Here is a 14,095-nt window from a genome sequence, read left to right on the forward strand (position 1 = left end):
CTTGACATGATATTGGGTCTCTCTCGATGAGTCTAAGGACTCCTTGGAGCTGCGAGTAACAATAGTAATAATATTCTTCCATCATATTCTCTCAAAACCTGTGGTAAAATTCCCTCCAGTCTCACTGGTTTATCCAGAGTACTCAGTATTTGAAACACATTGTTATCTTGCACTTCTAAATATCTAAGTGTCCTATCCCTCTAGTATTAAAACCTACTTCTCCAGGATGAAATACCCTAATAAAGTGTTCATTGAACAACTCCACTATGTCCTTTGCATCAGTCACTCTATTCCCATTTTTATCCAACAATGTCATTCTTTCACAATCATTTCTCCTCCTGCTGGCCACATAAAAAAAAAATTGCTTAGGATTTTCTTTGGATCTCAGGACCAGTCTCTTCCCATATTCCAGTTTTGCCTTCCTTACCATACTAGTCACTCTCCTGGCCTGAGCCTTATATTCTTCATGCATCAGCTCTCCATCCCCCCCCCTCCTCCTTATATCGCTTCCACACCCTCTTTTTAACCTGCAGTTCCTGTTTGATATTGTTTGTCATCTACTTTACACCAATTTGTGTCCTCTTCACTCATGGTATACAGCTTACTATTGCTGCTGATAAATATTCCTTCACAATTTCCCAAGCACTAATGATATCTCACTCTTCCAATTCCTCCCTCCATTGAATTGCCACAAGTTGACATCTAAGACTATTATAATCACCTGCTTTATAATTCCACATACATTTCTTTCTCTTTGATACTCCTGAATGTCTCATCTTCCAAGTCAAAACCACATGGTCACTCTCTCTCCAACTGAGGCAGAGATGCCATCTCAGTTATAATCAGCTTTTCTGAGCCTATGACCAAATCCAAAACTTTTGAATCTCGTGTTCCTTCTACTACATGTTGCTTAAGACATTTGTCCCTCACGAATTCTAGAAATTCCATTCTCTTATTACTACATGGAGTTTTCTCTTCCAGATTTATACTGCTATAGTTAAAATCTCCCCTAACAATCTTTCCACACTTTCCAAACTCAACTGCCTAAATATCTCCTGCTCCTTGACTTGTAGCAACACCCCATCAAATATCCTGTCTTGTCCACCTCTACCTCACAACATATGCTTTCAAAACCATTAGTGCTACTTCCCACTAAATCCTCTACTCCGAGAGGGCATAACTCATCACTTATCCACTGCCATGTTTTCTCTTTTTATGCTGTACCCTGCTATTCTATTCCTGTTAGTATACCATCTTCCGTCAACCATGTCTCAGAGATCTCGATAATCTTTGGACCAGCTGATGCTATTAGTGCCACCAATTCATCTTCTCTATTCTGGATACTCCTCCTGGCATTAGCATAAAGAATAAAAATGCCACTGTTTCTATAACTATCATTATACCCTCCAGACTCAACTGGATTCAGCATTATCCAATGTTTTCCCCCTTCTCCCAAACACCTATTCCCACAAGAGGCCACCTCTGCTACCATCCACCCTGATAATTCTAGTTTCCCTACATTAACACACTGACTTGTGAAGAGAATAGCAATCTCTCCAGATGCCTACATCCTTCCTCATTCAAATGCACACAGTCTCTTGCATACAGTTCCTTTCTGTGCTCAAATGCTTTCCAAGCATCCACATACTCCAAGCCTCTCTTTTGATACATTCTGGCTACCATACCATTCATTATTAATGCTCTTCTCCTCAGCTCTTCATTATCATACCTGTGTGACACACACACACACACACACACACACACACACACACACACACACACACACACACACACACACACACACTGTCTTCCCTCTCTGAGTCTTCTTCCATACAACCAAGACAAATTAACTAGTTTTGTGCAGATGTAGTAAGGTTCTTTTCCAGAGAACTTGGGTTTAGTTTCTGCAAAACTGGGGGAAAAATGGCTGAACGATACATTTTTTTTTTTTTATCTATTTTTATTTTTTTTTATCTATTTATTCAGGCCTCCAAGGAGTCAGAAGACTCATCGAGGGAGGTCCTTTCTAAGACATAAAGTCTGTCAAGACTCATCGAGGGGAAGTCCCCCCCTGAGAAACACAAAGTTTATCATACCACTCCTTAAACCCACTGACCGTTCTCGCTCCCACCACTCCATCAGGCAATGCATTCCACGGCTCAACCACCCTCCACACAAAGAAACCACTCCTTACCCTCTTGCTCACAGTTTCCTTTCGTAACTTCCAGGGATGGCCTCGTCATCACTCCTTCCCGCTGATCAACCAAGCGAAAGAACTCCCCAGTGTCAACCCTGTAACCACCTCTCAACAGTTTAAAAGTCTCAATCATATCACCTCTCCTTCTTCTATCCACCAAACTCTGCAGTCCACATTCTCTCAGCCGATCCTCATAACTATCGTTGTACAGTCCTGAAACCATCTTTGTCATCCGTCTTTGTATCCTTTCCACAGTTAATTTATCCCCTTCAAATCTTGGGGACCAAATCTGAGAACAATAGTCCAAGTGTGGTCTGATCAGAGACTTATACAACGGAATGATAACCCTCTTATCTCTGCAGGTCAGTGTCCTTCTCATAATAGCAGCAATCCTCTGTGTTACCTTCACCACCTTTGCAATATGTCCCCTAAACTTCAGGTTTCTATCAATCATCAACCCCAGATCTCTTGTCTCCCCTACTTCCTCCAGTATAACTCCTCCCATAGAGTATGCAGCATCCCATCGATGTTTCCCAAACCTCAAGACCTTACATTTTGCTGCATTAAACTGACACCCCCATTCATTTGTCCATCTATCTAGCTTATTTAAATCCTCTTGCAGGGCTACCACATCTGCACTATTACTAATAATCCTTCCAAGCTTCGCATCATCCGCAAACAACTGAATATCCCCCTGCAATCCACTGGCTATGTCATTGATGAAATTAACAGACAAAAATTTAATGTATGAATGTAGAATGAGGTGCATAGCAGCATCTCTATCAAGTCATGGACTCTATCGCAGCAGCATGTAATAATGACATTACATAATTTTCTTTTGTACATAAACTTCATTTTTGTTTTCATATTTAGGTATGGGAAAAACTCTGTTATCCTAAGTGAAACTACATTCTTTCAATTTAAAATCATAAATTTCTAAAGAAAATTATTTTTTACTTACCAAACATCTGATTTTGTGAGACCATAGGAACAAATAAATGCTACTCCTGCTAATGCTACTGTAATAATACCCACAATAGGTATAAGCTAAAATATAAACAGATGGGAAAAAAATTAAAATTTAAAAGTAACAGAGCTATACAATGAGTAATTTATTAATTTATTCAGAATATTCATGTATGCTGAGGTGTATACTTTACCAGAGTTAATTTCTAAATATTTAACTCACTGCTAAATTACATGTTACAAAGGACCCTTTTTTGTTGTTTATTTTTGTAAGTCAGTTCCTATGTTAAAATAAAATATGAAAAATTGGATCAAAAATTACTATCTTGAAGTGGGAAATTTTTTAGACCTTCAGTAATATTTAAAATTACTAACATTTTATATAGAATAGAGCAAACAATGCCATGCAGGGCTGTCATAACCCACTAAGCAACTAAGACAATGCCTAAGAGTGGCATGTTTAGAGGGTGGCAAAGGAATTCTTTGCCACCCTCTTACTCGGTTATAGTATAACCAAGTGAAAGTTTTTTCACTTGGTTATACTATATATTAAAGATGCCAAGAAATTATATTCCTGGTTTCATCTTTTATCTAAGTGTAAGCAAACAAAGTTTGCACCTGAAGTAACTTCACAACTGGGCTACTTGTATATAGAGACTAATGACTTTGCATCAATTGCCTTAGTATTTCATAATGCAATGCTTATATCCTTATGGACATGTATAATGTTATGCATTATGGGAAGGGCCACTATCTAGAGTATTTTAGTAATAAGGTGTGACACCTTTTGACTACTTGTATATGGCTGCATTACTTCAACCTTGGTATCACTTTTGGGTCTGGCTTCCACTAATGAGACCTCAATAAAGGTCTAAACTGATCTGGGTAATGGTCCCTCTTCCCATAATGCATAGTATTATATGTGTCCATAAGGATATGTGCATTGCATTATGGGATACTAAGGCAACTGATGTGAAGTGATTAGCCTCCATATACAAATAGCTTAGTCGTGAAGTTACTTCACTTGCAATTTACACTTGGATAAACGATGAAACCAAGAATATAATTTTTTGGCATCTTTAATTTATAATATAAACAAGTGAAAAAAACTTTCAACATAGGTTATAATACATATTTTCTACATACAAGTACTAAAATGATATCACCATATTATTAAAAATCTATTAGAGCCAAACTTCAGTTCTTCAATTCCAGATCCAAAAAAGATGAAGTGTGACACGATCATGTAACAGATATATGATAATGCTTGCAAAGGATTAAAACAAGTGAGCTGCCTTATGCTTTACTGAGCTCCCAGAATAAGGAAGTATGATATCATTATTGCTATAGGTGAAAGTAAGGCCTACATAGGAAGGAAAGACATCTTCATTCTAACTTAATCAGGATTAATCTGTTAATAATAAATGCTCATCAGGATTAATCTGATGAGTTAATAATAAACACTCATCAGGTCTGGTAACCACATTACAATTAAGAGATAGAGGGATGTTATTTGAGGAGGCTCCTGGACCACCTACTTTCCCAGTTGTTTTGGAGAGAAACAGAATGGTGGCATTTGAGAAAAAATCTCAAGGTTAATTTGGCAGCTCTAAATTACTTCAGGATTAATCAATTAATAATAATCACTGAGGTCTGGTAATAACCACATTATGGTTAAGAGATAGAAAGACACTATTTGAGGATGCTCCTGAACCACCTACTTTCCCAGTTGTTTTGGAGAGAAACAGAATGGTGACATTTGAGAGAGCAATCTCAAGGCCAACTTAGCAGCTCTGGATTCCTGCTGATTGTGTAAGAGGTTTGGTTTTGCACCTAGAGGAAATCAAACCAATACAAATAAATCTGCAGATATAAACAACTCAAACAACAATTCGCCAAGAAACTCAGCATAAAAAAGAAAAACTAGAAAATAACATCATACAATCGAAAAGCAGAAATTACATTTCTGCACATATGCTACCGCTCGCCTGGTTGGCTGAGTGGTTAGCATATTCACTCTTCAGTCAAGAGGTTGTGGATTCAAATCCTTCCAGGGAGTAGGACAACTAGAAACTAGTTGTCCTACTAACCCTACTACTACTTCTAGCAGAAAGCTTCACTCCCAAATCCCATTGAAGTACAAGAGTGACTATATGGTATCAAAATGATATAACATGCGAATAACTAACTATAACAAATATTATAATTGACAAGAAATTATATTCTTGTTTTAATCCTTTTTTAATCCCAAGAGTTTGCAAACAAAGTTTGTGCTGATGTATGTTTACAAAAAAAAAAAAACTTCCTACAACTTTCCCTGATCCAGAATATTTCATATTAATATGATTATATCATTTTATCTAGAACAGCGTTTCTCAACCTTTCTAAGCCCAAGGACCAGTAAAATGTCTAAAAAAAACTCTATGGACCACTAAGTTATGTAAATTTTTTAAATACCTATGTGGGGATTACCTTTAAAAATATTTATGTAGCTATAACAAGTCTAAATATTTTTACATAAAGTTTACCAAGGTCGAGCCCAGTAAGACCTGTAACTTGTAAATAGTTGTATGTTATATGTAAATAATTCCAATGGGAATTTGCATGTGCTCTATGCCAAATAAGGGAATATTCTAGAAGATATAGTATTAAGGCAATACCTTGCCAATAGTAAGCAGTATAATCTTAGATTTTTGTAAAGACGTCAAACTTTGCATGTGTTCTACATGGGAAGCCCAAGGTCAGTGCTAGGTAGACCGACAAAAGCTTCAAACGAATGTCTGCTGCCAGAACGAATAGGATTTGGGACTTCACATCCGAAAATTCACATAAAACTGCAATAAAATTTATTTGTTCATTTTATTCGATTCGCCAAGCTAAATTCTTGGAACAGTCTACTCATTACAATATTAAAATACATTTTTCTGAACATTTATTTAAATATTTTGTATAAAAATTGTACCACCAAAAATAATGTAACGTACCATTAGTGGTATATGTACCACAGTTTGAGAAACAATGCTCTATTGGATTGAGAGTGGGGACTGAGCTGGCCACCGACATAAAGGAAACTCATTGTCATGTTTCTCGAACCACTTCAACATGCTAAGTGCTTTGCAGCATGGCGCAATGTCTTGCTGGAAGTATCCATTTGACAATGGACAAACTACAACCATGAACGGGTGAACATGATCAGTAACAATGTTAAGATAGGCTGTGGCATCAGGCAGTGCTCAATTAGTATGGGAGGGGACCTGATGTGTGTGCCAAGAAAACATTCCCTATCCCATTATATCCCTGCCACCAGCCTGAACTGCTTAGCAGGAAAGGTCCATAGCCTTATGTTGTTGCTGACATATTCTGGTTCTGCCATCAGCATGATACAGTACAAATTGGGACTTCTCAGACCAGACAATATTGTTATGTTATTATTCCAGTAGTCAACTGTCCAGTGTTGGTGACCACATGCTCACTAAAAATGCATATTCTTGTTCTTAGCTGACAGCATTGGGAACCAGGATGGGTGTCTGCTCCTGTACCCTATCTCTGATGGCATGCAATGGATTCTGTGCTCTGAGACAATGTGCCAACCACCACTGTTGTACTGAGCTGTGATTTGACTGGTTGTGGCTCTCGTGTCACATTTCACAATCCTTGCATTCTTCTCTGACCTTGTGCAACAATGAGCTGTTTCCATCCACAGGACTACTATTGGCTTGAAGTAGTCTGGTTATTACACCATTCTTGGTATGCCCTAAACACTGTTGTGTGTGAAAAATCCAGAAGAGTAGAAGTTAATAGATACTGGCAACACCTTTTGTCCATTCTGATGCATCAAACACAAAAAACAGAAGTGTTGGATGCCTGTCTGCCTGATTTATACAGAAAACTGCAGCCACGTTTTTGTTTTTGGTTCTGTTCTTGTCTCTTTTTATATTTAATATTGTTTTCTCACATAGGACATAAAGTGGGTTTGATAAATTATAGGTAAGTGATTTTTTGTATATTATTATTATTATTTAGGACCTCCATGGAGTCATAAGACTACTGTGGGAGACTGCTCATCTTAAACAACACAAAGTCAAAGTCTATCACACAATTCCTTAAACTCATTCTGTTTGTGTTCTCACCATCCTATCAAGTAATGCATTCCATGGTCCAACCATCCTTCGTGCAAAAAACCCCTCTTACTCACCCCTTCCATTAATAACTTCCAGGGATGTGCCCCCCCCCTTCTTTGCTTCTTCCTCTTGATCTAAAATATGAAAGAACTCCCCAGTGTCAACCCTATAACTATCTAATAAATTTAGTTTAATCCTTTATCCGAGTGTGTGCAAACAAAGTTTGCGCCTGAAAGTATCTTCAGGACTGGGGTAAAGTGGTATAACACCAGGCGACTCCTTGCAAAGGTGGAGCAAGATACCAACACTCCTATCTCAGTATCTCCCATAATGCAAAACACATCTCCTTGCAGATATGTATAATGTTATGCATTAAGGGAAGGGCCATACCCAGACTAGTTTCGACCTTTATTGAGGTCTCTTCAGTGAGAGGCAGGCCCAAGTGGAGATACCGAGGCGGAAGCATTAGCAAGGTCATCTGCTCCTATAAGAGCTGCCAAACGGTGTGCCACCTTTTTATTAAATTACTCTGGATTTAGAGAAAGATGTTGAAAGTTTATTTTTCACTTGGTCAGAATATAATAAATTTAGTTTCATCCTTTATCCAAGTGTGTGCAAACAAAGTTTGCCCCTGAAAGTATTGTTATGTCTTGGCTTTTTCTTATTTTTTATATTATCTTTATCATTTGTTATTTTATGCTAGTTATTATCAGTTATTTCGTTTGCGGACAAATTTATATTATTTTATGACTGCGCCAGCCGGCAATTGAATCCTGATATACTATCCTAGAGTACTAAGAAAGAAAAATGCAGGGATCATGAAGTTTGCAGTCGTGGTCCTGTTTCTTTTGTTACTAATAGATTTCCCTCTAATACACGGTTTGTGATTTTCCAAGCGGTAATTCAATCCACAGAAACATGACAAACTCATTTGGTTTACACATAAGAAATACATTTATTTTGGCACAAACACAGAGATACATTTTAGTTAAACCTTCAATTCTAAAAGAGTCTGAGTTCCCTCCCTTTTCTTAAATTAACACATCAAAGGAGTTCCACACTATAATTTCTTATACTGACAAAATCTTACACTTCCTTATATTTCTATTCTCAGACTCTGTTAATTTATGCTAAATTACCCATTACTATCACACATATAAAATACATATATATACAGGCCAATTCTACAATTCTTGCATAGATTTCATGAGATAACATTCCTTCTCATATTCAGACTTTATCCCCCCCCCCCAGAATTTTAGCTAGCATTCAAATTAAACTTTAACATAATGACATTAATTTCCTTCTCTCGACACAAACAGTCCAAAGCCTTGGTTTCCTATTCGGCTCAAGCCTAAGATGCCTTTTATTCCTTAGATGTAGACAAAATGTCCAAATGCAGACAGTTCTTTAGACACTGCACAGAAATTGGCTGTTTTCTCAACGTTCAGTTTCTCCTTCCTCCACGGTTACTCTAACTTAATACAAAAGGTTTCAGCTTACCGTTCTTGCTTTATCTGATGGATTTAGGACCTTCTTATCTGGATTCTCAGATCTCCTCACCGTATTTTCTTTATTGGCGTCTCCGCTATTCTTTTATTCTACTCGAAAAGGAGCACTCTTTCACTGACTTATACACTGGCGTAAATTCACCAGCAGCCCTTTCTTCTAGAACTCTGGATGCATTATAGCTGCAGCTTTGATCCACGTGGCACGTATAGCAAGGGGAAATTCTTGCTACGCATGGCGGCAAGCCTTCCACAGCTACTCAGCTCTCCGCTCAGGAAACCAGGAACCGATGAAAAACAGAAGAGAAGAGAGCGATTCAAATCCCTGCCGAAACCTATATACCACAAAACAGCACCTCACTCAGTGGTGTCGTCATGCATACAGTGGCAGCCGATTGGCTACCGCGGCTCTGAACTGTCTTTGACATGGCCTAAAACTTGTATTACTTTATACACATCTTTTTAGCAATTATACATGATTTTTCTATCTTAATTAATTTACAAACATTCCCTGTTCAGTTTATGGGCTTCTTTAACATTACTTAAATTTTACAAAACTGAATATATATACATGTTCTTAGGTCATTACTAGGCACACTTTCCATCTGGAGGCATAAGTATGTCCTTATCCTTCCCTTCTAAGGTTACCTTATGTTGGGTTGGAAAAAGGATGACTAATCAAAAGTGAATCAGCACTTTTTCCGACACAACAGTATCTTCAAGACTGGGGTAAAGTCCTGAAGATACTTCCCTTAATGCATAACATTATACATATCTGCAAGGAGATGTGTTTTGCATTATGGGAGATACTGAGATAGGAGTGTTGGTATCTTGCTCCACCTTTGCAAGGAGTCGCCTGGTGTTGTACCACTTTACCCCAGTCCTGAAGATTCTTTCAGGCGCAAACTTTGTTTGCACACACTTGGATAAAGGATTAAACTAAATTTATTATATTCTGACCAAGTGAAAAATAAACTTTCAACATCTTTCTCTAAATCCAGAGTAATTTAACAAAAAGGTAGCACACCGTTTGGCAGCTCCTATAGGAGCAGATGACCTTGCTAATGCTTCTGCCTCGGTATCTCCACTTGGGCCTGCCTCCCACTGAAGAGACCTCAATAAAGGTCCAAACTAGTCTGGGTAGTGGCCCTTCCCTTAATGCATAACATTATACATATCTGCAAGGAGATGTGTTTTGCATTATGGGAGATACTGAGATAGGAGTGTTGGTAGCTTGCTCCACCTTTGCAAGGAGTCGCCTGGTGTTATACCACTTTACCCCAGTCCTGAAGATACTTTCAGGCGCAAACTTTGTTTGCACACACTTGGATAAAGGATTAAACTAAATTTATTATATTCTGACCAAGTGGAAAATAAACTTTCAACACCTATAACTATCTCTAAGCAGTTTAAATGTCTCAGTCATATCGCCTGTCCTTCTATTTACCAAACTCTACAGTCTCCACAACCTCATTCTATTCTCATAGCTAATATTGTATAGCCCCGATATCATTTTTGTTATCATACACCTTTGCCAATGTTAATTTATCCCGTTCAAATCTGAGTACCATATTCCAGGTGTGATCTGATCAGGGACTTATACAATAGAACCATAACTCTTCTATCTCTGCTGGTTAGCATTCGCCTCAGTATTGCAGCAATCCTCTGGGTTACCTTCACCACCTTTGTAATATGTCCCCTAAACTTCAAGTTTCTATCAACTATCACCCCCGAAGGTCCCTTACCTCCTCCACTTCCTCTAGTACAGTTCTTCCAACAGAATATCAAGGAGTTTATATTTGCCTATTGTGTCAAAAGCTTGTTTTATGATCTATGAATGCTAGATTGTTTCTAAGTTGAATTCTCTTATTTTCTCAATTAGTAATTTGTGCATGAATATAGGAACTATGCAGATCTTTCTATTCTAAAGCCATGCTGTTCTTCATTTATAATTTTGTTCTAGTATAGGGTTGATTCTCTTCTTCAGTATTTTGGCATATATCTTATAATCTGTGTTTAATGAACTTATTCCTCTGTAGTTGTCACAGTTATTTTTACTTCCTTTGCTACAGACCCAGAAGCACAGAAGGTGGGACCAGGAGATGTTTAGACAGTTGAATTTGGCAAGTGCAAGAAGAATGATTGTTATGGGAGATTTTAACTACAGTAGTATAAACTGGGGAGAGGAAGATGCATGTAGCAATAAGGGAATGGAATTTCAAGAATTCTTGAGGGACAAATGTCTTAGACAACATGTTATAGAGGGAACAATAGGTTCAAGAGTTTTGGATTTGGTTATAGCATCAGAAGAGTTGATAATAACTGAGATGACATCTCTCCCACCAGTTGGAGAGAGAGAGTGACATATGGTTTTGACTTGGAAAATGAATAGACATGCAGGAGTATCAAAGAGACAGGAACATATGTGGAATTATAAGGCAGGTGATTATAATAGTCTAAGACGTCAACTTGGAGTAGTTTCATGGAGGGAGGAATTGGAAGGCCAGAATATCATCAGTGCATGGGAAATTGTGAAAGAATATTTGTTAGCAGCAATAGTAAGTTGTATACAACGAGTGAAGTAGAGGACAGAAATTTGGAGTAAAGTGGATGACAAACAATATTAAACAGGAATTGCATGCGAAAAAGAGGCTATGGAAGAGATATAAGGAGAAGGTGAAGAGAAGATGCATGAAGAATATAAGACATGGGCCAGAAGAGGAAGGCAAAACTGGAATATGAGAGGAGATTGGCTCTAAGATCCAAAGAAAATCCTAGGGAATTTTTTAGCTATGTGGCTAGTAGGAAGAAAAATGACTGTGGAAGAATGATATTGTGGGATAAAAATGGGAATAGAATGACTGATGCAGAGGACATAGTGGAGTTGTTCAAAGAACACCTTATTGGAGTATTTCATCCTGGAGGAGTCAGTTTATGAACCTCGAATACGAGGTTCATAAACTGGTCCAGAATACGAGGAGTCAGTATTCTGAACCTCGAACCTGCCCTATCCCTCTAGGGATAGGGCAGGTTCGAGGTTCAGAAGTAGAGGAGGAGAGTGTGTTCCAAATACTGAGTACTCTGGATGTCAGTAAAGCTGTGGGACTGGATGGTATTTCACCACGAGTTTTGAGAGAATGTGCTAAACAACTGACAGCTCCTTTGATAGCTTTTCAATGAAAGTCTGCCTGTGGGAAAGGTGCCCATGGAATGGAAGGAAGGTAAGATAGTGCCATTGCATAAGGGCGGTAGCAGACTGGAAGTGTCTAATTATAGGCCAATTTGTGTGTCAACAGTAGTTGTTAAGATCTTGGAGAAAGTAGTGAGGGACTGTATACAACAGTGGGCAGATGAGGGTAATGTTATCTGTGAGAGTCAACATGGATTTTTGAAGGGGCACTCTTGTTTTAGCAATATGCTAGCCTTTTATAATAAAATTACAAGAGCATTAGATGAGGGAAAGGCATATACTGCCATTTTCTTAGACTTGGTGAAGGCATTTGACAGGGTGCCACATGATAAGCTGATATATAAGTTGCAGCACATGGGTCTGAATGTCAGATTGGTCAACTGGATTCAGGAAATCAGCTGTCCGATAGGTATCAGAGAGTTGTGTATGGTGGGACTGTTTCAAGGAGGCAGAGGGTTACAAGTAGGGTCCCACAGGGCTCAGTACTGGGACCTATATTGTTTAACCTTTATATCAGTGACATTGTCAGTGGATTGCAAAGGGATATTCAGTTGTTTGCAGATGATGCAAAGCTGGGAAGGATTATTAGTAATAGCACAGATGTGGTAGCCCTGCAAAAGGATTTGAATAAGCTAGATAGATGGGCAAATGAATGGGGGGGGGGGAGATCGGTTTAATGCAGCAAAATGTAAGGTCTTGAGGTTTGGGAAACATCGGTGGGATGCTATACTGGAGGAAGTAGGGGAAATAAGAGATCTGGGGTTGATGATTGATAGAAACCTGAAATTTAGGGAACATACGGAAGAACATTGACCGTCCGAATCAAACGCGTAACGGTGGAAGACAAAACGAAGCTAAGTTACTGTATTTAGTTATATTTCATTTTATTTAATTATATTTAGTACTTAAATGTTCTGATGTTTGTACTTTTTTTCCTCTTATTTATTAATTGAATAATTATTAAAGATTAGGGTATAATTTGACAAAACACGTCACAGATAATAATGGCACCTGTGCGAAGGAAAATGGCGCCCAGTAATGAAGGTTCGCCATCGTTATCAAAGAACGGTAGCATAAAAGAAATGAGTCAGTGTACTAGCTGTGAAATGTACGCTTTGCGGAGTGCGGTCGGTGTGTGGTTAGATGATAATAAAGGATTGAATGTGTGTAGAAAATGTAGGGAGAATGCGGAATTGAAGTGTATTTCGGATCGTGAGTGTGATATTTTTGTCAACCTTCAGAATGAAGGAAACAGGGATATGACAGGAAACGGCAAGGTTGTACATGAAAATTGTGAGAGTGTGAATGTAGAAAGTGTGAATGATAGTATAAATGGTTTCTCAGAGAACAAAAAAGATGAGATAGATGCATTGAGTGAGATCGCGTTGTTGAATAGTGCGATAGAAAGAGCAAAACAGCAGCTAGAGTGCAGAACAAAAGTAGACTGAATGAACCAACCAATAATAAAAGGTATGACAGGAAAAATAGACGTATGAATGTGAACATGAACAAAATGAAGGATAGAGTGCTGTATGGAGACTCGTTAGTACGAGGTGTCTTAGTAGAGGATTTGACAAAATCGTACCAACCTGGTGCGACCATAAAGGACGTAACTGCGTCTATTAGAGAGCAAAAGGAAAGGGTGAAAGAAATGATTGTTGTGGCAGGTACGAATGATTTGAAAGGAGATAAAATGGAAATGATAGAAGACCTGAATGAATTGTTTGAGGTAGCAAAAGAAAAGAGTGAGAGAGTTAGAATGATTAGTCTTTTGCCACGGTATGACAGTGAAATGTTTAAAAGGAGGGCTATAATTGCGAATGACTTTATGCGTGGGTTATGTATGACGAGTGGTGTGGAATTTGTGGATGTGTGGAGTGAGTTTGATGGGCGAAAGGATCTATATAAGATGGATGGCTTGCATTTGAATGGTTACGGTGTAAGAAGACTTGAGAAAGTGTTGCTGAATGTAGTGGATGTGCAAACTCAGGGAAACTAGATTTGTTAGGGGGGGGGAGTAGACATACAGTCCTTATGGAGGCAGTTGAATGTAAGAATGAATATAATATGCCAGAGCAAATAAGGACAACAAATCTGAGTGGGATAGTTAATA

At 38.3% G+C, this 14,095-nt stretch overlaps 1 protein-coding gene across 1 annotated transcript in view; it reads right to left on the reverse strand.

Annotated features, from left to right (window-relative positions):
• LOC150098838 (cytochrome c oxidase associated subunit FA4L3-like) overlaps window positions 1-14,095 on the reverse strand; it is a 72,493-nt gene that overhangs the window by 36,191 nt on the left and 22,207 nt on the right. The window contains exon 3 of the mRNA XM_090405674.1: window positions 3,159-3,244. Within this exon, the coding sequence (XP_090261800.1) occupies window positions 3,159-3,244 (86 nt within the window). The remainder of the gene's footprint in view (window positions 1-3,158; window positions 3,245-14,095) is intronic.

The sequence above is a fragment of the Typopeltis vanoorti genome, chromosome 15 (assembly GCF_054136105.1).
Source record: "Typopeltis vanoorti isolate ZY-2024b chromosome 15, IOZ_Tvanoo_1.0, whole genome shotgun sequence".
NCBI classification, from domain to species: Eukaryota; Metazoa; Arthropoda; class Arachnida; order Uropygi; family Thelyphonidae; genus Typopeltis; species Typopeltis vanoorti.